Raw genomic sequence first — 23,467 nt, 5'->3', positions numbered from 1 at the left:
TAAGAAAAAGGAAATCAGAACAGCAAAACATGGTATAATAACCTGTAATCATCCAAAAGATGGGCAAATCTGAATTAAAGGGGAAAAGCAGAATTTTAATTTATCATATCATCCTTGCCGAATTGTACAGGATTTGATCCAAAATGTCTTAATAAGGTATTGGAAAGCATGATTAGTGATAAATTGATTTGGGGGTTCTCAGTTGTGGGAGTCAGTTTGTTTGGCATTATGTTTGATTTATTCTCTACCTCTGGTGGAGCCATTTACTTTAGATGTTAATTTTTAAAAGATGTTCTAGGTTCAGGCACAGTGGCACATGCAAATCCCAGCACTTTGGGAGGCTGAGGTGGGCGGATCCCCTGAGGTCAGGAGTTTGAGACCAGCGTGGCCAGTGTGGTGAAACCCGGTCTCTACTAAAAATATAAAAATGAGCCAGGCATAGTAGCGTGAGCCTGTAGAGTAGTCCCAGCTACTCTGGAGGCTTAGGCAGGAGAATCTCTTGAACCTAGGAGGCAGAGGTTGCTGTGAACCGAGATTGTGCTGCTGCACTCTAGTCTGGGTGTCAGAGCAAGACTATCTCAAAAAACAAACAAAATGTTCTATTAGCTGAGACAATGGTATTATTCATTTTTAAATGCAAAAAAATAAGCTGCTAGTTAGCTTTAGCCCTTTTAGCTTCCATGAGGGATTTAATAATTAAATGCCGGATCTGTTTGGTTTGATTATATGAAATTGCTGTTTTTGTAGTTCAGAAGTTGAGTGTGAGCAATGCCAAATGGGTCTACCTAATACTGTTTACAGTTATATTATTACTTCCTGGCTGATTTATGAATAGTATTTGTTCAACTCAGTATTTACTTATTGCACCAAGCCCTGTGGGAAGCAGTAGTGATAAATAGATGAAAGGTGAGGGTTTGTGTCATTGAGAAACTTGGTCTAATAGAGAAACACATGGAAAGAAATGTATTACTCTTGTTGGCTGGGCACAGTGGCTCACACCTATAGTCCCAGCACTTTGAGAGGCCAAGGCTGGCGGATCACTTGAGGTCAGGAGTTAGAGACCACCCTGGCCAACATGGTGAGACCCCCATCTCTCCTAAAAAAATATACAAAAATTAGCTGGGCATGGTGGCACGTGCCTGTAGTCCCAGCTACTCAGGAGACTTAAGGCAGGGGAATCGCTTGAACCTGAGAGATGGAGGTTGCAGTGAGCCAGGATTGTGCCAAATGTAGTTGGAACCCGTAAGGTGGGGGCAGGGTGAGGGAAGGGCAGTCAGGATTCCAAAAAGAAGTGGGCGTTAGTCTGTCTATTGTGCCCAGATAGTAAGATTACTTTAGGTGGAAGAAATAATAGTGTTTGAAGATTGCCAGCCATTCAGTTTGTTTAAAGGAAGGTGAATAGTACAAGTTTAAAGTCCTTTATAATTAGATAACTGAGTTATCTAATTAATATGTTGATGTACTAGCTATTGTGTCAGGTGCCAGGAGATACAAATTCAATTTCACAGTGCTAGTAGCTTTTGCTGTAGGCAGTGAGAATCCATTGAAAAGTTTTGAGCAGTGTGGTCACTTTCAGATTTCTCTATATATGTTTGAGACGGAGTCTCTCTGTGTCACCTAGGTACCATGGCGCGATCTTGGCTCACTGCAACCTCTGCCTCCTGGGTTCAAGCGATTCTCTTGCCTCAGCCTCCTGAGTAGCTGGGATTACAGGTGTGCACCACCACGCCCGGCTCATTTTTGTATTCTTAGTAGAGACAGGGTTTCACCAAGTTGGTCAGGCTGGCCTTGAACTCCTGACCGCAAGTGATCTGCCTGCCTTGGCCTCCCAAAGTGCTGGGATTACAGGCATGAGCCACTGCACCTGGCTAACAGATTTATTTATTTATTTATTTATTTATTTATTTATTTTTTATTTTATTTTATTTTTTTTTTTGAGACGGAGTCTTGCTCTGTAGCCCGGGCTGGAGTGCAGTGGACGGATCTCAGCTCACTGCAAGCTCCGCCTCCCGGGTTTACGCCATTCTCCTGCCTCAGCCTCCGGAGTAGCTGGGACTACAGGCGCCCGCCACCTCGCCCGGCTAGTTTTTTGTATTTTTAGTAGAGACGGGGTTTCACCGTGTTAGCCAGGATGGTCTCGATCTCCTGACCTCGTGATCCGCCCGTCTCGGCCTCCCAAAGTGCTGAGATTACAGGCTTGAGCCACCGCGCCCGGCCCAGATTTATATTTTTAAAGGAAAAGAATGGTTAGCCAGATTGTGGAAGACAGAAAGTGAGGCCTGAGTAATGGCAAAGGAGGCCAGTTAAAAGGCAACTGCATAAACATGCAAAAGATACTACTGCTTGAGCCAGGGCAATGACATTGGGCTAGAGAAAAAGAGATAGATAACCAGAAAGTTGCAAGTGTCTTACCTTTGGTTAAGATTTACCAGAGGTGAACATTGCCTCTGTAAATTCCTTAGTTTGAATTTCCTTGACTCTACCCACTCTTATATCCTACACCTTCACTATAACTGTCTTGGGGTCATTCTCTGTTTCTCAAATGTTCCTTGAGTTCCCTTTTCATGTTACGTCAATTTCTCTGGATAATCTTAAGACTTCTTCAGAGGCCAGGCGTGGTGGCTCACGCCTGTAATCCCAGCACTTTGGGAGGCCAAGGCAGGTGGATCACCTGAGGTCGGGAGTTCGAGACCAGCCTGGCCAGCATGGTGAAACTCTGTTTGTACAAAAAAAACACAAAAAGTTGGCCGGGCGCGGTGGCTCACGCCTGTAATCCCAGCACTTTGGGTGGCCGAGGCGGGCGGATCACAAGGTCAGGAGATCGAGACCACGGTGAAACCCCGTCTCTACTAAAAATACAAAAAAATTAGCCAGGCGCGGTGGCGGGCGCCTGTAGTCCCAGCTACTCAGGAGGCTGAGGCAGGAGAATGGCGTAAACCCAGGAGGCGGAGCTTGCAGTGAGCCGAGATCACGCCACTGCACTCCAGCCTGGGCGACAGAGCGAGACTCCGTCTCAAAAAAAAAAAAAAAAAAAAAAACACAAAAAGTTAGCCAGGTATGGTGGCACATGCCTATAATCCCAGCCACTTGGGAGACTGGAGCAGGAGAATCACCTGAACCCAGGAGGTGGAGGTTGCAGTGAGCCGAGATCGAGCCATTGCACTCCAGCCTGGGTAACAAGAGTGAAACTCTGTCTCAAAAAAACAAACAAAAAAAAACCTTGAGTTCAGACCATATATATTCCACATCATCGCTGCAATTCTATATATATTAAATTGAATTCATTCTCTTCCAAAACCTGCTTTTTCTTTCCTGCCCTTAGTGAATTAGCATTAACCCAATTTTTTGTCATTAGATTATATGGACCATTTCTCTAAGAGCTCCATTTTTTTCTTTTCTATCTCAGATACTGTCTTCATTTCTTCTTAACATTTATTGGGCTGTCTCTCTATATTGTCACTTCATCTGTTCTGTTCATTACCTGGAAGAACCATCACTATTTAGTACAATAACCTTAGATTTTTTCAGTGGCTTCCCTTCACCTATATGATTAAGTAATAAACTTTATTTCATATGTAGCTTTTTACTCTGTCCCCTGAATAATGTTCTTTAAATCTCTTTCTTAGTGACTTTGTGAACCATAGCGTCTTTGTTGCAACCACTCAATACTTGGTTCTGCATTGTAGCTCAAAAGCAGTCATAGATGGTACATATACAGTGGATGTGGCTGTGTTCCATTAAAACTTTTTTTTGTTTTTTAAGACACGGTTTTCTCACTATATTGCCTAGGCTGGAGTGCAGTGGCATGATCATAGCTCACTGTCTCCTTGAATTCTTAGACTCAAGCAATCCTCTTGCCTCAGCCTCCTGAGTAACTGAGACTACAAGCATGTGCTGTTAGCACACCCAGCTAGTTTTTAAATGTTTTGTAGACACAGGGTCTCACCATCATGCTAAGGCTGGTCTCAAGTGATCCTCCCGCCTCTGCCTCCCAAAGTGCTGCAATTACAGGTCTGAACCACCACAGGCTCTCATTAAAATTTAATTTGCAAAAACAGATGGTGGATAGTAATCGTTTGTTCACCCCTGCTCAAACGCACCTTGTTAAAGCACACACATACCACTAACCTTTGTTCATTGCTGATGCTCCTGCCGATAACCCACCCTCCCAAATGAAGTTGCTTACTAGAATAAGCTCACAGAGGGCAGATTCTTTGTGGTTTTGCATCTATACCCTGAGCTGGTGAGTAGTATTTTTTTTCAATCAACTTGGAATTAAGAACTTGTGGATAAGTGGACATTTCACTATAGGAAGCATTGTGATAGGGTGGTATTACGTAGAAAGTCTGCTCTAGGAAATTGAACATTAACTTTTCATTTGAGTGGCGTAGCTAAATATAAGTTTTGATATAAAGAAATTTCAGATTGGGTGGTGGTAGTGATTTAAAATACAGGATTTTGCTCTTAAGATATACTTGGTATATCTTAGGAGCAAAAACTTTTACTTAGGTTCTATTAGGTCTGGCCCTGTGGGCATTTCTCAATAAATATTTGCATAATTAGATGCTGTGATCACTCTTCAGAAAGAACTGGCAAGTTAGATTTTGTGATGTGTCTGTGTGTGTAGAAGAGAGCAGTGTTAAAAGATCAAGGCTGGGTGTGATGGCTCATGCCTGTAGTCCCAGCACTTTGGGAGGCCAAGGTGGGTGGATCACCTGAGGTCAGGAGTTTGAGACTAGCCTGGCCAACATGGCAGAACCTGTTTCTACTAAAAATACAAAAATTGGCCGGGTGTGATGGCTCACGCCTGTAATCCCAGCACTTTGGGGGACCGAGGCGGACGGATCACAAGGTCAGGAGTTCCAAGACCAGCCTGGCCAACATGATAAAACCCTGTCTCCACTAAAACTACAAAAATTAGCTGGGTATGGTGACGTGCGCCTGTAGTCCCAGCTACTTGGGAGGCTGAGGCAGAAGAATCGCTTGAACCCGGGAGGCAGAGATTGCAGTGAGCCGAGATCTCACTATTGCACTCCAGCCTGGGCGACAGAGCGAGATTCTCTCAAAAAAAGAAAAAGAAAAAGAAAAAAAACCCCAAAGAATCAGTTACTGAGGTGGAGCATCCCAAATCTGAGACTCTAAGATCCAGAATGCTTTGAGATCCAAAATTTTTTCAGTACTGACATGATGTTCAAAAAGAAAATGCTCCTTGTCCAATAATATAATGGAAACATTCCAAAATCTAAAACACTTCTGGTCCCAAACATTTCAGATAAGGATACTGAACTTGTACGTGTATGATGATTTTGTATAATTCAAATTGCCTTCCTTAGCCTTCTTTATACTATTCACTTGCTTTGCTTCTCGGGATAGTCAAAACATTAAATTACACAAATGAGGGGCCAGGCGCGGTGGCTTACGCCTGTAATCCCAGCACTTTGGGAGGCCAAGGTGGGCGGATCACAAGGTCAGGAGATAGGGACCATCCTAGCTAACACGGGGAAACCCCGTCTCTACTAAAAATACAAAAAATTAGCTGGGCATGGTGGCAGGCACCTATAGTCCCAGCTACTTGGGAGGCTGAGGCAGGAGAATGGCGTGAACCCTGGAGGTAGAGCTTGCAGTGAGCCAAGATAGCATCACTGCACTCCAGCTTGGGTGACAGAGCGAGACTCTGTCTCAAAAAAAAAAAAAAAAAAAATTCACAAATGAACACATTTCGTATTTAAACTCTGAGTTGAGACTTAGGTAACCTAAAAGAGGACAGAATGTAACGTCAGCCCTTTCCTATGTGTTCTATCGATAATGTCATTTCTTTTTCTTTTTTTTTTTTTTTGAGACAGCTTTGCTCTGTTGCTCAAGCTGGAATGCAGTGGCGTGATCTGGGCTCACTGCAGTCTCCGCCTCCCACGTTCAAGTGATTCTCCTGTCTCAGCCTCCCAAGTAGCTGGGACTACAGGTGCCCGCCACCATGCCCGGCTAACTTTTTTGTGTTTTTAGTAGACATGAGGTTTTACCATGTTGGGTGAGGCTGGTCTCGAACTCCTGACCTCAGGTAATCCACCTGCCTTGGTCTCACAAAGTGCTGGGATTATAGGCGTGAGCTACCGCGCCTGGCCATGTCATTTCTTGTTAGTTTTGTTAAGGTTAAGCATAGCATCATGTAAATGCTATTTGATTCATTTTCTCTTTCTGATCCTAACCTTGTTTGAGTTTTGGGGAAACTTTTAAATTTTGATCAAGGAAATGAAGTTACTAGTAGTGAAAGAAGTAATTAATATTAAGTAACAGGAAGGGAAATTGCATTCAGTTCTCAGTTCAGCATTTCTGATAATGCTGATTTCTTTCTTTCTTTCTTTCTTTTTTTTTGAGATGGAGTCTCACTCTTTTGCCCAGGCTGCAGGGCAGTGGCGCGAATTCGGCTCCCTGCAACCTCCGCCTCCTGTGTTCAAGCGATTCTCCTGCCTCAGCCTCCTCAGTAGCTGGGATTACAAGCATGTGCCACCATGCCCGACTATTTTTTGTATTTTTAGCAGATGGGGTTTCAGGTCTCAAACTCTTTACCTTGTGATCTGCCTGCCTCGGCCTCCCAAAATGCTGAGATTAAAGGTATGAGCCACCGCACTAGGAATATGCTGATTTATTTCTTGGCTAGAAGTTGGCTTGCTTCATGGCTAGTTTTATAGGTACATCATACATCCCTATTTCCCCCTCAGAAGTCATGATGAAATTCACTACTCCAGAGCTCACATTTAAGGGTAGTAACATTTTATCATAAATCATTTTTAAATGTATAGTATTTGAGTAAAACCTTAAGCTGTGGTAAAGAAGTGTCTTCAACTTGTTAAATTGGGTGTTTGTAAATAGTTGTTTTGTCTTCTTTATTCTAAAATGTGTATGTTTGCTTTGTTTTTAAAGCAATGTGTTTGTTACTGTGACTCTGAAGTGTATTCTCAAAAAAGGGGGAAAGTGCAGGGACAGGTTGAGTTTCCAGTGGGGAAGAAAAAAGAAAATGTTATTTATAGGTGGGTAACATGAAAAGTTGGGTTAACTTTTTTTCTTTCCTTTTTTTTTCTTTTTTTTTTTCTTTTTTATTTATTTTTTAATAATAGGAGACAGGGTCTCCCTGTGTTGCCCAGGCTGGTCCCTCAAGTGATCCTCCTGCCTTGGCCTCCCAAAGTACTGGGATTACAGGCATGAGCCACTACACCCGGACTATCTCTATTTTTTTCAACATACAACTAAATATAGATTTATCTTTGCAGTAGACAAAATGAGTATCAAGTTATTACTATATACAAAATTCTTCAGGAGTTTATTGGCTAAAAAATATGAAAATTCTGTGCTTTAACTAAAATAAAAAATATTGGTTGTATTGGATCAGTTTTTTTTGCAGTAGGTCAACCAAGAGAAAGCTTATATTTGGACTTGTTAAAATAGGCTATTCTGAAATCCAGAAATTTGTAAGATAATAAAGACCATTTAACTGTTCCTCATTGTTTGAAACTAATGGGAAAAAAGTGATAAGTATGATTTCTATGAGTCGAATTCCCGACCGTCATCTTTTTTTTTTTTTTTTTCCTCCAGATTAGATAGTTCTCCCCTTTTTAGACCTCTCAGGAGAAAGGGAATTTTCCTGCCTTTCTTTGTATAGGTGTCTGTGCAGAGATTTGATGGACATACCATACCATACAACTAAGCTTGGACAATTGGCAGTTTTTCTGCATACTCCCAGATTTGGTTTAATCAGGGAATCAGTATGATATATTGAATGGGATTTTATCTGGATAATTATCTTGTTCATCCTGAATTATTAATTGATCCCAATATATGGATCTGACAAATTTTCAAAAGTGTCAGGCTTGGCTGGGTGCAGTGACTCACGCCTGTAATCCCAGCACTTTGGGAGGCTGAGGCGGGTGAATCACGACGTCAGGAGTTCAAGACCACCCTGGCTAATACGGTGATACCCTGTCTCTACTAAAAATACAAAAAATTAGCTGGGCGTGGTGGCGGGTGCCTGTAGTCCCAGCTACTCGGGAGGCTGAGGCAGGAGAATGGCATGAACTCGGGAGGTGGAGCTCGCAGTGAGCCGAGATCGCGCCACTGCGCTCTGGCCTGGGTGACAGAGCAAGACTCTGTCTCAAAAAAAAAAAAAAAAGTGCCAGGCTTGGTGGCTCACGCCTATAATCCCAGCAGGGAGGATTGCTTGAGCCCGAGAGTTAAAGACCAGCCTGAGCAACATAGCAAGACCCCATCTCTACAAATGGTATGTGTCTGCGGTCCCAGCTACCTGGGAGGCTGAGGCAGGAGGATCACTTGATGAGCTCAGGAGTTTGAGGCTGCAGTGAGCCATGATTATGCCACTGTACTCCAGCCTGGGCTGCAGAGCAAGACCTTGTCCCCCTGCTCACTGCCCCCTGCGCAAAAAAAAAAAAAAAAAATACTGGTTTTTAGACACAGTTTTAATTTTTGCTTGGGGAGTGGGGAGAGAAATAGGAATATGATTCCACCATTCCCGGCCCCTATTTATACACATACAATCAGAAAATAATAATTTTAGATCTGTATCTTACAGTCCTATGGAGGGATTATGTTGTGCCTTAACTGTAACCCAAGTCTAGATGTATCCCATCTTAATGAGTTTCGGTTTTACTTTTCTTTAATTATAATTGATTGCTGTTAAATTGGAATGTAGTTACACATAACAGTTAAGCAGGGTTAAAATAATCTTTTTGTCCTTTCAAAATGATAGTTTTATTACTACAGAAAGACTATTTATCCTTAACGTTTGTTATAGTTCATTTCTATTACTAAGTAGTTTGTGTTAATCTCCAGATAGAATATTTCCTTTCAAGGTCCAATTATTTGGTTCTTGTGTAATATTCAACTACTATTGACTATATATAGCTGAAGCTTTCATGTATCACAGGTAGAGTTTTTAACTGCATTCTCTGTATGTCATTATAATTTGGACATGTACATAATTTTCTTATTTTAAGATGCCAAACTAAGCACATTGTAGACATTTTGGATGAAATTGGAACAAATGGGGATTGTGTGCCTTTAATAATAGGTGTGGATTGGCATTTTGACCTTATAGGTTAAAATAAGAGGTGTGGTTAGGGCTGGGCGCGGTGGCTCACGCTTTGGGAGGCTGAGGTGGGCAGATCACTTGAGGTCGAGAATTCTAGACCAGCCTGACCAACAAGGAGAAACTCTGTTTCTACTTAAAAAAAAAAAAAAAAAAAATTAACTGGGTGTGGTGGCGCATGCCTGTAATCCTCACTACTTGGGAGACTGAGACAGGAGAATCACTTGAACCTGGGAGGCGGAGGTTGCCGCGAGCCGAGATCGCGCCATTGTGTTCCAGCCTGGGCAACAAGAGTGAAACTGTCTCAAAAAAAGAAAGAAAGGTGTGGTTTAGAGGTTAGAACCACTTGCCTGAATGGTTAAACTAATTAAGCGTCAATTTTAATTAGTCAAATTTGATGAATGCTTTGTTCAAAAAATTTGGGCACCTCATTGAGGAGTCAGTGGATTACCAAGAAATACTTGGTGTTTTTTAAATAATGATGAGCTGTTAGGAGAAGTATTATTTTATCTGTAGCATGCTTCTTGCGTATCCTTACAATTTGTGAAGACAAAATTATTCTTGCAGTTTGATTTCAGATAATAATAATCTACATGACACTTAAGAATTATAAGAGCCAGCTGGGCAGGCACAATGGCTCACACCTGTGATCCCAGCATTTGGGAGACTAAGGTGGGCGGATCACCTGAGGTCAGGAGTTCGAGACCAGCCTGGCCAACATGGTGAAACCCTGTCTTTACTAAAAATACAAAAATTAGCTGGGTGTAGTGGTGGGCACCTGTAAACCTAGGTACTTGGGAGGTTGAGACAGGAGAATTGCTGGAACCCGGGAGGCAGAGGTTGCAGTGAGCTGAGATCAGGCCACTTCACTCCATCATGGGCAACAAAGAGTGAAACTCAGTCTCAAAAGAAAAAAAAGAATTACAGGAGCCAGGTTCACACCTGAGGTGGGAGGACCAGCCTGGGCAACAGACCCTGTCTCTACCAGGAAAAAAAAAAAAAAAATTAGCTGGGTGTGATGGCATGCAGCTGTAGTTAAGAGGCTGAGGTGGGAGGATAGCTTGAGCCTAGGAGGCTGCAGTAACAGAGCAAGACCATGTCTTTAAAAAAAAAAAAAAAAAATTATAGGAAAATGTGAATGCTTTGTCTGAGCATCATAGAATTTTGCCATTTTCAGCCCTACCTCCGGTCTGGCAGTAAATCAGCCTAGGATTTTTAGATTTAAAATGAAAAACATAGCTTCAAACTTTGTTCACCAAAACTTAGTATGTATTTCTCTTTTTTTCTTCGCAGAAATGGAATCTATTTGGAATTTGCAGAAGCAAGGTAAGAATGATTAGATTACTTAAAATGTCACTAATAAGTAATCACTGGACATTATTTTTGGGTGGGATTAACAGATGGGTGGTAATTTACCAAATAGACTTTGTATTTTGAGTTATTTAATAACTATAATCAAAAGGCACTAGCAACTGGACTGGGTGGCTCATGCCTGTAATCCCAACACTTTGGGAGGCCAAGGTGGGAGGATTGCTGAAGCCCAGGGGTTCAAGACCAGCCTGGGCAGCATAGCCAGACCCCATCTCTCTTTTTTTTTTTTTGAGACGGAGTCTCGCTCTGTCGCCCAGGCTGGAGTGCAACCCAGCACTTTGGGAGGCCAAGGCGGGCGGATCACAAGGTCAGGAGATCGAGACCATCCTGGCTAACATGGTGAAACCCCGCCTCTACCAAAAATACAAAAAAAAATTCGCCAGGCTTGATGGCGGGTGCCTACAGTCCCACCTCCTGAGTAGGAGAATGGCATGAACCTGGGAGGCAGAGCTTGCAGTGAGCCGAGATCATGCCACTGCACTCCAGCCTGGGCAACAGAGCAAGACTCTGTCTCAAAAAAAAAAAAATGTAGGGCCAGGCGCAGTGGCTCACAACTGTGATCCCAACACTTTGGGAGGCTGAGGCGGGTGGATCACCCGAGGTCAGGAGTTCAAGACCAGCCTGGCCAACATGGTTAAACCCCATCTTTACTAAAAATACAAAAATTAGCTGGGCATGGTGGCAGGTGCCTATAATCACAGCTACTCGGGAGGCTGAGGCAGGAGAATCACTTGAACCCAGGAGGCGGAGGTTGCGGTGAGCTGAGATTGTACCATTGCACTCCAGCCTGGACAACAAGAGTGAAACTCCATCTCAAAGAAAAAAAAAAGTGATAGTATTAAGAGTGAATATGAAAAAAAGCGACAAAACGATACTACCATACCACGACTGGTGAGGATGGGGCAATACTGTAAGTGAAAAAAACAGGAAGGTATTCTTTACCTACTAGGTAAAGATACGAATGATTTTTTTTCCCCTCCTGGTTATGAAAGTAAGACAAGCCATAAATGTTTTTAATGTGGGAAACCAACATGAATAAGTATTTCCACTTTGGCTGGTCTTTCTCTGTATTTGTGTGGTAGACAACAAATAGCCTAAGAACTGAAATTCATAGTTCAGAAAAATATTAGCTGTTATAGGAGCCTTATCTGGGCTGGATATTCTCTGAAAAGATGGTTAAAAATTAAAATAGATTATCCTGATTATTGTGTACCTTCTTCCTGAATATATTAAAATATGATTATTGTGGAATACATGAAATAAAGTGAGAGTTTTGTAGTAGTCACTGACAATAGATTTGGGTTTTTGAACCATGGAACTGAATTGTATCCTATTCCTCATTTACTTTGCTCATTAATACAAGTGAGTTTCAGATGGATGTGAAATTCCTAGAATTTCAGAACTTGAAATGTGTAAGAAATTCTCTTATTTTACGTATTAGGAAAAGGAGTTCCAGTGAGGTTCCTATAAACTAGAAAGTGGCAGGACTAGAATGTAGGTTCCCCTGATTTCCCAACTTTGCTCTTTCTTCTGGAGTTACTTTCTGTGTATCTTACCAAACAAATGAAAAAAACAGACTGGAAAATACACCCTGCAGGCTGGGCACGGTGGCTCACACTTGTAATCCCAGCACTTTGGGAGGCGGAGGCAGGTGGATCACCTGAGGTTCAGGAGTTCAAGACCAGTCTGGCCAGCATGGTGAAACCCCATTTCTACTAAAACAAAATTAGCCAGGCGTGGTGGCACATGCCTGTAAATCCCAGCTACTAGAGAGGCGGAACCAGGAGAATCGCTTGAACATGAGAGATGGAGGTTGCAGTGAGCTGAGATCACACCATTGCTCTCCAGCCTGGGCAACAGGAACGAAACTTCGCCAAAAAAAAAGGAAAAGAAAATATACCCGAAAAAGTAGACCTACCTGTCTTTACTGTAAAATGGCCATTAACTCTTTGGAATGAGCATGTTCTTCATGGAGGGTTTCCAGTGGGTGGCCCTAGGAGTCCCAGAAAGGATATTATTATATTATCTCTGGACTAAACTAGATTGATTGTTAGGCTGAAGTGGACTTGAGTTTTTCCAATATTATTTTCAGGCCTTTAAAATTTTCTATTGGGTAACCAGTTGTATTGACTTGCCTTTTTTTTTTTTTTTTTAAAGCATGTATACTTGAAAAAGTTCTTAGGATAGGTAGAAATTACGTGTGTGTGTGTGTGTGTGTGTATATATATAAAATAGTATATATATAATAAAAACAGTGCCCCTCCAGAAGAGGGGAGCATGCAGCTAAATAGTAAGAATTTAGAATAACCCTGGAGTCTTTGTCCAGACACATTCTAACAGTTTTATATTTTGAATCTGAAAGATCCATAGGCTTCTGTTACTGCTGAGAATAAAGGCTGGTGTTACTGTGGGAAATTGAGTAAGCCTTGATTAGGACTGAATTAGTAGTTTTGCTAATTAATTTAATGTCAAGTTTTTGGTGCCAGGTTTTACTTAGATAGTTCCCACACTGGTTAAAATAAATTTTGACGGGCCGGGTGCGGTGGCTCAAGCCTGTAATCCCAGCACTTTGGGAGGCCGAGACGGGCAGATCACGAGGTCAGGAGATCGAGACCATCCTGGCGAACACGGTGAAACCCCGTCTCTACTAAAAAGTACAAAAAAAAAAAAAAAAAAAACTAGCCGGGCGAAGTGGCGGGCGCTTGTAGTCCCAGCTACTCCGGAGGCTGAGGCAGGAGAATGGCGTGAACCTGGGGGGCGGAGCTTGCAGTGAGCCGAGATCGCGCCACTGCACTCCAGCCTGGGTGACAGAGCCAGACTCCATCTCAAAAATAAATAAATAAATAAATAAATAAATTTTGACTTCATTTGCTGAGAACAACAAAAGAAAAATCCAAGTGTTTCTTTTAATATTGGATTATTGGTGACAAGCTTTTTTCTTTGGCTGCTGTTTTCAAATACACTGCTTTTGTAATCAGTAGAAGTACATAAAACTCTTATTAAGTGAACTCAACCATCTCTGATCTGTAGGAGTTGAGGCCCTCACTGTCTAGAGGACCCTGTACTTGGAATTCATTGGAATTCCAAACAGCTACTTCCAGGTTGAGAAACTGGATCGTATGTGTGTTAGTACAAAGAGGAAATGGGCTTGAAGTTTTGTTTTCATAAAAAAATGGGGCGATTTAAATGATGGTTATTTGGGATTTGTTATTGGAACATGGGTATTTTGATGTTCTAGAACTTATTTTTATTTTTATTTTTTAACCTTTCTAGATCCCAAAAGGATAATCACTTACAATGAAGCCATGGATAGTCCAGATCAATGAAGGACCAGACTGCCTATTCGTAACCTTTCTGCAGCATTAGAGCCATCGTTCATGGGGGACACAAGGCTTTTATGCTCCTAGATCTTCAACGCAGCAGAGGAACCATAAGTAGAATCACAGGATAATATATACAAATATATATATATACATATATATATATATAGTTATTTAAAAAAGGCAACTGAAAGTAATTAGACTTCTTAAGGAATCAAATTTATTTCAAGAGACTACACATGGTTATTTAATCTCCGGTACTGAATAGGTTTTTTTTCTTCTGTTAGTTTTTGTTTTTAAGTGTGAATGCAAGTGATTAATGAATACAGACTTAACAAGTGTGGTTCTAAAGTTCCTGCTGTCATCAACTTGGGCAACAAATGACCCACTGGAAAGGCAAATCCACTTAAAAGATCTCTGTATCTTGTTCTGTGACTGAAGTGATACACTAATCACGGGGAACCCAGAATGATTCAACATTTTCCCCCACTCCTCCCTTGATCTTTTTGGTTTTACTTTAATTAAGCCCTGCGAGAATGCTGGATAAATGCCTTGAAGTTAGCAGGGTGTATTTTTTTAGCGAATATGATTTGCATGTCTTGCCAGGAGTTAAGCGGCCTCTGTGGGGTGTTGGGGGAATACTTTATTTCTTTCCATTTATTTTTTGTGGGGTGGGGGGATAGGGGAGGGCATTGAAGTTCTACAATTCTGGAATAGTTGATGGTACATAGTTAACTTGGCTTCGGTTACATATTGGACTTTAACAACTGAAGAATCTATGCGTGTCATTTAAAGAAAAGTTGCAGAACAAGCATTTGGCTTAGATATACAATCTGGAAAAATATTCCTGTGCCCATATTTTAATGTAATTGTATAACTGGGAGCAAAAATATATTCTGCTTTTCAACTGTAGGTGCTCCAGACTTGCTCTCTGTCACTAACACTAAATGTGCTGTTTTCCTTGTTTTTCATCAAACATTTAAGACAAACTTAGACCTTTCTGTAAATTCTCTTTTAATTTCTCAAAAAAATCTAAAAGGGGAAGTAAAAAGTCCATGAAAACTAAAACTTTTCATGTTTTTAGCCAGTGAGAAGGTAATAAACCCTGACTGTAGAAGGTGTGTTTTCATGCAAACTATACTTCTGAGCTTATTAGCTTCTAATTATATCTTAATAAATATATTTTATTACTAGAGCAAGATGGGTTTTTAAGGAAAATAATGTGAAATTCTGGAAATTTTCTTTGGGGCAGAGAAGAGCATTAGCCCTGTCTTATTACATTGCCATCCTGTTGCACTGCAGCTTGTGTATAGCATGCTAAAATAAATTTTTGTGTGTGTGTGCAGAAATTAAGGGTCCAATTGAGATTGGGTGATGTTAGTAGCATAATAACAAGTTGTCTGGCCTGACACAGCATCACATCACACACACAGAAATTAGTATATCCATGTATGTCAAATACAGGTTAAAATATCAGGGCATTTATATAAAGAGTTGTAGTCTTCTGATAAAAGTAGACTGGATCCCCTGGGGTATTTGGGGAGAAAGTAACTACTTTTGCTCTACCCCTAGAAATGTCCAGTTTTGAGTGACTGTAGTATGGATGGGTTTTCTTGTTTTGTTGATTATTTGAGGCTTTTAAAACAAGTAGTTCATGAAAGAAGCTGTTGGACTCAACATAGAGTAGAGTAACTATCTTTTTAGTCTGGATTTCTGCCCTGCTTAGATTTTAAAAGTATAAGCATGGATTGCCAATTCCACTTGATGTAAACAAAACTTTTTTTTATACATAATATATATATATATATAAAATAACTTATTGTATCAGTCCAGGTTCAGAAACTTGTGGTAGGCCAGTTCCAGATAGTTTCATTTCACCTGTAAACTGTATCACTTTTACTGATATTGTAATTTTCAAATGTATAATATGTTTACAGATGTGCCCTGCATTTAGTCTGCCTTGTTCCTATTTTGATTTTTGTTGAGTCTCCTGCCTGCTTGCCAAAAGCTAGGATGCTTCAGGCCCATGTACAATTGAAAGCAGAGGCATCCTTGAGCTTTAAAGCATTGAACAAACTGGAAAATGCAACATACCACATAACTGAAGTGAAAAAAGTCTGTGTTTTTGTGTTTTTTTAATAAAAATTTTCAAAAAGTTTAAAAAAAACATATAAGGTTGATTAAAGGGAAAAAAGGCTCCAGTTTGTTTTACAGGTTTTAAAGTTCTGCTGTGTGTTCAATTGCCTTGTGTAACCACTTGTCGCCTTAGGGCCAGATTCCCCTCACCACTCCCCCTTTTTAAATGTCCATTTTGCTTGCCTGGAATTTTAAAGTTCTTCTGTCTCACAACTCACAAGAAACTTTCTGGGTTTGTGACATACAGAGATTGAATGAATATATATTTGAAAATGAAAAAAAAAAGACAAACCCAGCCCCCACATGAATTGGGCTTTTTAACTTAGAAGCAACACTTGATTGAACATCTTTAGAAAGCTGTTGCTTTTCTAATTTCTTTCCATATCCCTCAGGCCTCAGTGTTTGGAGAAGCCAAAAAGAATGTATCACTTCTCTGTCTGTCCAAAGGTTTTGGAGAGTCTCACTTTTAAATGAAACAATGCAACATTTCACTTTGATTTCTCCACTGAAAGTTCCTTGATTATATGGTTAGAGGTATGTAGTTAGGAATGTCTGTTAACTTTCTGAGAACCCTAGTGCCCCATCATATTAACTGTCAGTATTTTGGGGGCATTAGGTTAATAGACTTAATTGCCTAGGTACAAGCAGGACTTTGGGACAAATCTCTTTGTGCTGTTTGGTAACACTTAACTCTATTTGTTGCAATCTTTCTCCTTAGGTCCTCACACAATTCCTTACAGAGCACTTATTAAAAAAAAAAATCTTAAGAGTTGATCTGTTTTCTGATTATTTTGTGTAAGCTTCTAAACAGACTTCAGCTGTGATTAATTTAGCACATTTAAATAACGTGTTATTGTTTGGTGTAAAGAATTTTCCTCCAACTCAGAGTATTAGTACTGTAGCATAAACCAAATACAGTCTAGAGGGGATTTTTAACATCCCTCCATTATAAAGACTGAAAAAGGGGTGTGTGTGTATGTATGTGTATGTGTGTGTTGAGTGTGTGTGAGGAAAAGATGGAGATATTAAAAATTAGTAAATGAATGTGTATAAGACATTAGTATTCAGAGAATGAACTTGTATTTATTTTGTGCCATTTGTTTTCATTACACAGAAAAAAGTCAGGTGGTTTAAATCCTTAAAAGGGTAGTATTGAAAAATGGCACTAAGAATGAAATTATGACCTATTTTTTTAATAGCTATGAAGATACTAATTATGGGTGAAGATTTCTTTTTAAATCTGTTTTGATTATTGTAGGCTTCTGTGTCACATACCACTCTTGTAGGTGTCCTCAATAATCCCTTTTTCCCGCAAAACACACAGGGTGTATTATCTTTCTCTTTATTCACCCTCACTTTGCTGAACTGAAGTTAATTACATAGCCTTTCTTCTAACCTCCTTAGTAATGAACCTTCACATAAAGTGTATTTACAGCATCTATGGTAGCCAGCCCTTTCTCCTCTACTTTCTAGGAGGGAATTAAATTCCAATAACTAGGAATTTAATAACAGATTTTTTTTTCTTTGAAATAAATGGCCAGAGAGTTTCTCCATTTTAGAATTTTGCTGTCCTCCTTAGTCATCTGCTTACCTAGTCATTACTCAATCTGCAGAAACTTCATAAAGGAAAAGTGCTGCATTGTTTTACAAATAACAGTTTTAGGGAAAACCTCAACTATGGGAGTTGTCCACAATACAAATTTTCAAAAAACATTACATAAGGGTAATTTCATACTTGGTTGTTAGACTTGTTGCTTCCCCACATCAGAGGCATCTAATGATTTATCTTTTGTAATTGCTGTAAACTTTTTAAAATAAAGCCATTTAGTGTGAAATTGTCAGGTATCAAATGGCTATTGGAAAGGGACTTTACTCAATTTAAATTCCACTGTAAATAAGGAGGGAGTCATTCCTGCGAGGGTCTCTTCAGAGAAATAGGTTAAAAGTCCAATTTCCAGCTATTACGAGTATAGTTATGCCACTGGGCCATATCCTCAAATAACAGCTGATCCCTCTTGTATAAATATGTTAACTGTGCAGAACAGTTACGCTATAGGACAAATACAATGGTCCTTAGGGTCAGATTGGTTGATGCCACACCAGTCAAGGTAGAGTCTGATAGGGCAGTATCTTAATAACCCTACCCATGACTTAACTGTTGGATTTGAAAGGAAAACGTAGGATTTACTCTCCTCCCCTTCACCCCCAGAAAATTTTGATAATTTGTTTAAAAGGGAGAGGCAGAGGAAAAGATTAGAAGCATAAATAGCTGCTCTAAGTTTGCCAGAGGCACATAGCTTAACATTAGTTCTTAATATCGATGTTATTTTTACTAATGTAATTAATCAACAGAGCACCAAGATTCTTTCACGGTGAAAAAGGTGGGCTTCTGTTTTGGTATTTTTAAATGTTTCTTTTAAAATATATATCACCTTTGTGAGAACCGGGACCACCTGGGAGAGTGATGAATCATTGGCTCTACTCAAAAGCATTGCTTTACTGAGTTTTAAATTTCACACCATTTTGCTGCTCAAGAAAGGTCTTAAAGTAGTTAAAGGATGCCAGCAATAGTCCGAATAGAATTTTCAGTTGTCTGCATGATGAAAACACCCAGTGCAGCATGATTGGAATATTGCTTTTGCAACTGGGAATGGTACATCAGTTATGGGCTAGAAACTATGGAACAGCCATCCTGGGATGCTGATTCAGACTTCCCTATTTATCCATACAATTTTGTTATGTCCAGAGTTCTAAAGCCATTTTATAATACTGCAGTATCCCCCCCCCCCTTTTTTTTTTGAGACGGACTCTCTTGCCCAGACTGGAGTACAGTGGTGCAATCTTGGCTCACTGCAACCTCCATCCCCTTGGTTCAAGCAATTCCCCTGCCTCAGCCTCCCGAGTAGCTGGGATTACAGGCGCACACCACCATACCAGGCTAATTTGTATTCTTAGTAGAGATGGGGTTTCACCATGTTGGCTAGACTGGTCTTGAACTCCTGACCTCAGGCAATCTGCCCACCTCGGCCTCCCAACGTGCTGGGATTACAGGTGTGAGCCACCGTGCCCGGCCAAGTATCCCTTTTCTACAGCCTTACTAAACTAGCTACAAACATTTATTTTCCAATTTAGTTTTACTTTCAGTGCATATCAAAGTTATACTCTTCAGACCAACAAACTAACTTGAGGGCAAATTATATAGCTTTCCATATACCCTTTTTTCCTCAGGTGCTAATCAAAGGCTCTGAAAATGGATACTGCTTTAGTAATGTCTCCATTATTCTTAAAATGCTTATTTCTTTTGCTAGATGTAAAGATATGGTGTTAACAAAAGTGGTTTTAATATGTAAATATGAATGAATGCCTTTAGTTTACCCTGTTTGTCTATTATTATTAGTCTGTTTTCATTTATCCTTCATAGAGGAGGATCCTTTCATGATCTTGAATACATTTCATTAGATACTGTTGCATTTTAAGAATGAAAATACAACTGTTTTCTGTCTTAGATTAATCCTGCTGCTGCTATGAGAAACTGAAAATCAAGAATGTGATGCACTTTTTACATTACTATATACCATACATATACCATAGGTTGCTTTGATACCTTTACTGTAGCACAGCCACTAACAAGAGTGAGTGAATTATAAAATTCTCTTTGGGAGGGAATCAGTACAAGTAACTAATTCTCAGCTGATATTGGCCTATGAAGGACAATAACTTAGGAATATAAGAATTCTGTTAATAGTAGTACACTTTTTGGCCTTAAATGTCTTCTACTACTGAAAATAGTTTAAATCTTAGCTTTGTTTCTATTACTCCCTCTCTCTGCCTCAGAAAGAGGAATTGGGAAGAATGGCTTAAAGGATGTGGTGTCATTGACATGTTGCTGATCTTTTAGAAAACATTTGTCTATGTAAGCTGGGGACTTAATTTTGTTTGTATATAGAGAAGAAATAATGCTGCCCTGAACCAATCAGATTTAGTTTAAATCAAATCAATCAAAACTCCAACTATTCTGTTTCTCTTGTCTTTTTACTTAGCAAAGGAAAACTTTAGTAAGAATGCTACTTGACAAGAAGAAAAGTAATTTCTCAAGCACATACCCAAACTTGAAGGTGGTGATTGAACTCAAAATAATGGGTGGGAAACACCAAATGAGGTGGAGGAATATGAGAAAGATGTGTGGGCCAAAGCTATCTGGTTATATTTTGATGTTGCCAATATCGCAAAGCCAAAATTTTAATTTGCTTATTTAATATATTTGTTGGCCAGAGATCTATTTTTATATCAATGTGCCTTGCGTGTATATTAAAAAAAAGAATTGGAAAGGCCATGTAGTAATGCCTGAGATAGTTGATGGTTCTTACCACCTCACTAATTTTTATGCAGTATGAAATGCTCATTCTATTGCCCAACTGGTGCTGTTTAAAGTTATAGATCTTGTCAAACTGGAACTATTTTATAAGCTGGGGAAGTGATTTACTTTTTTTGTTGTATCTTTTTTGTTCTTAATCTATTAGTGGCTGTCCTGTAGTGGGAAATAATTAAAGGATTCTTCACTCTCTTTTCTTCTCCCCTCAGCACCTTCTTCAAGTAAACATTTCTTGTGTGCTTTGAAAAAAGTTTCAGCTTGCTGTCTCTTTTAGTGTTTTAAAGAAGTGTTATACAAAGCATTGTTTGCAAAATGTAGGGAGATAATGGAGTCCACTTTAATTTGGAATTCTGCGTGAGCTATGATCCAAGTTACCAGCTCTTTCCAACTTTAAAAATTTTGTTAAAAGCACCTTGCTTAGAAAATTTAAAATATTTATGTCTGCAACAATTGTCTCAAAATAATAAACTGTGCAATTCTTGTCATTAAAAAAAAAAAGATCTGAATTCTCCCTAATGTGACTTGTTAGTTTCTCTCTGTATTTCTTGCCAGTGTAAATGTGAAAGCTTTGCTTGCATTACGTTTTAGAAATGCATTTTGCACACTCGAATTTTGCCGAAGCTCCGTGAAAAGGTTAGATCTAAGTAGATGAATAAAGCTATGCACATGTTTTGAAAGTTTAATTTGTGTGTCATTACCAAAAGTGACCGATTTGTCCTTATTACTTTGCTGTTCTTAGCTTTACCATCTTTGGAAACTTGGCTCAAAGTTATATAGGTCTGGGCTAGCTCATCAGTGGAACTAGGAGAGAGGAAAACTGGCACCTATTTTAATAAAGTTCAATTTAAACGAGAGCTTGACTTGTATCTATTAAAGGGCTTTTCTTGAAACAGGGCAGTTTTATCAGCTTTACAAATCATTGGATGCTCTTCCTTAGTAATATTTTGGTTTATTTGATCAAATAGAAATGGAAAGTAATTCAAACTGAAAGACCCTTTTTTGTCACATGGAACTTGGTGACAATTTTATGTCTTAAAGCTGGTTTAAAGGTAGGATAGCCTTTTACTTTTATTGCTGTTGCATAAATTTGGTTTACTGAATTGACTGGCTTGAGATTAGAATTATTCAGTTGTTTGTAAGATCAAAGCACAGGTGGTTTTAAAGATAACATGTATCTTTTAAAAAATTGTCCAAGCTAATTAGAACAGGTTTAGAAATTGGGTACATTTGGTTCAAGTGCTGCAATGTGCATGTACTAAATAGCTTTACTTTGTGTGTATGTGTACTTATAATGTATAGATGTACTGCCCAGGTTTTGTCAAATCATCTTTTTTAAAGCTTTTTTTTTAATTGCTTCAGGACTTTTGTAGGAGAGGCTAATATGTTTAAGTAGAAGATATTACTGATGGTATTTTCCCCGTGTTCCTACATATAAAATAAATATTTCCATTTTATAGCTTTTTCAATGTACAGAAGAGGGTTACTTCTTCATCAAGTATGTTGCCTTTGAGGACACAGCAAAACCCTTCTATATGTATCTTCATTGATAGTGGCAGTTAAAAACGAAGTCATCCAGTTAAGACTCGAAAGGTGACCCATAATTAATTGCATGGCCTTAAAAGGCAGAAATGCAGGAGTGTAGCAAGCATCATCTTAGATGGCTATGGTTCCTCTTCCGCATCTGTCAGTAGTTCACTTATGTTCAGTCTTAGAACCTATTGGAAAAGCAAAGTAATTTCTCTGTCTTGTGCAGAGGCACTTAGGAGCTGAGTTACATCTTAATCTAGGGGAATGGATGATAAATGGAGTACAGTTATGTTAATGGATGTTTTCCCTTCCCCCTCTCAAAAAAAGTTTCAATGTTTGTTTTGCCCAGTCAAAAATATAGGTCTTTTCTAGATATAAGAACAGTGACCAGAAATTTTCCCTTTTGCTAAATGCTTAGGTATTTGCTATAGCTGTTTCTGATGTCATGGATTCTGAGGAAGTGTCAGTTACGTGATGATCTTCCTTTATTGTTGTCTTACTTCATCATGTTCAGTGTTTTAAAAATATAAATTACAAACACTCTACAACCATACCCAGATTTACTTATTTTATCAGAAAAAAAAAACTTGAGAAATTTGTAGATCAAATTGAGAGACAATAAGTGTACATTGTTGAATAAAAAATTTTAAAGTTTCTGAGGTGTTTGTTATCTTTTGTGTGCTTTAATTTTTTAAAAAGTCTTTACTGACGAATCTTAAATTCAGCTGATAAAAAGTAAAAAAAAAAAAAAAAAAACCTGAAAACTAAGTTTGTGCTATTGATAATGATTTTTTTCCAAAGGGTCAAATATGTGAAGAATTTAAGTCTTAAGTGTACTATGGTCCTGTGAATTTTTTTTTTTTAATCATAGAGGTTTTTACAGTGCTTAGAATTAGCATGCTTATTGAAAAATCCAGAGCTATCCTGCCTTTTTGCAGGACATTAAGTCTTATGCTTTTCCAGTTGAAATAAATCAAAATTGAGCTAAGCAGTTAAGCAACTAGAATGTTAAGCTGCCAATATTCTGAATTTATTCATAACTTTATGTTGAAATATGTGGCAGTACACACTGGAGAAACTTCCTGTTTCTATAGTACTGATTTGTCACAAGGTGAAAGGAAAATCAATGCCAACTTCAGCATTATTAGAAAGAGCAGGAGACGGGAGGAAAGGACATAAAAACATTTACCAAAAGTGTCAGTCACTATAGAGATTGATAACATTTAGGTCATATGCTTTATTGTTCTTTGAGATAAGGAATAATTGTCCTTGGCCTGGTAAGTGACTTGCAAGGACACAAGGAGAATGTGGAGTTTTATGGAACCTTAACTAAAAATTCTCATCCAGGCAGGTGCAGTGGCTCAACACCTGTAATCCCAGCACTTTGGGAGGCCACAGTAGGTGGATCACTTGAGCCCAAGAGTTAAAGACCAGCCTGGGCAACATAGTGAGACCTCATCTCTACAAAAAGTACAAAAATTAGCCAGGCACGGTGGCAGGCGCCTGTAGTCCCAACTACTCAGGAGGTTGAGGCAGGAGGATCACTTGAGCCCAGGAGATCGACACTGTAGTTAAGCCAGATCGCACCACTGCACTCCAGCCTGGGTGACAGACCCTGTCTCAACAACAAAAATTCTCATCCACAGG

General features: G+C 39.4%; 1 protein-coding gene across 1 annotated transcript in view; it reads left to right on the top strand.

Annotated features, from left to right (window-relative positions):
* LOC105476637 (nuclear FMR1 interacting protein 2) overlaps positions 1 to 22,476 on the top strand; it is a 40,098-nt gene extending 17,622 nt beyond the window's left edge. The window contains exons 3-4 of the mRNA XM_011732738.3: positions 10,388 to 10,420; positions 13,739 to 22,476. Coding sequence (XP_011731040.1) covers positions 10,388 to 10,420; positions 13,739 to 13,791 — 86 coding nt within the window. The 3' untranslated portion in view covers positions 13,792 to 22,476. The remainder of the gene's footprint in view (positions 1 to 10,387; positions 10,421 to 13,738) is intronic.
* The last annotated feature ends 991 nt before the right edge of the window (positions 22,477 to 23,467 follow it).

This window comes from Macaca nemestrina, chromosome 17 (assembly GCF_043159975.1).
Source record: "Macaca nemestrina isolate mMacNem1 chromosome 17, mMacNem.hap1, whole genome shotgun sequence".
NCBI classification, from domain to species: Eukaryota; Metazoa; Chordata; class Mammalia; order Primates; family Cercopithecidae; genus Macaca; species Macaca nemestrina.
The sequence above is the reverse complement of the archived record's forward strand: the minus strand, read 5'-3'. Positions and strand labels throughout refer to the sequence as shown.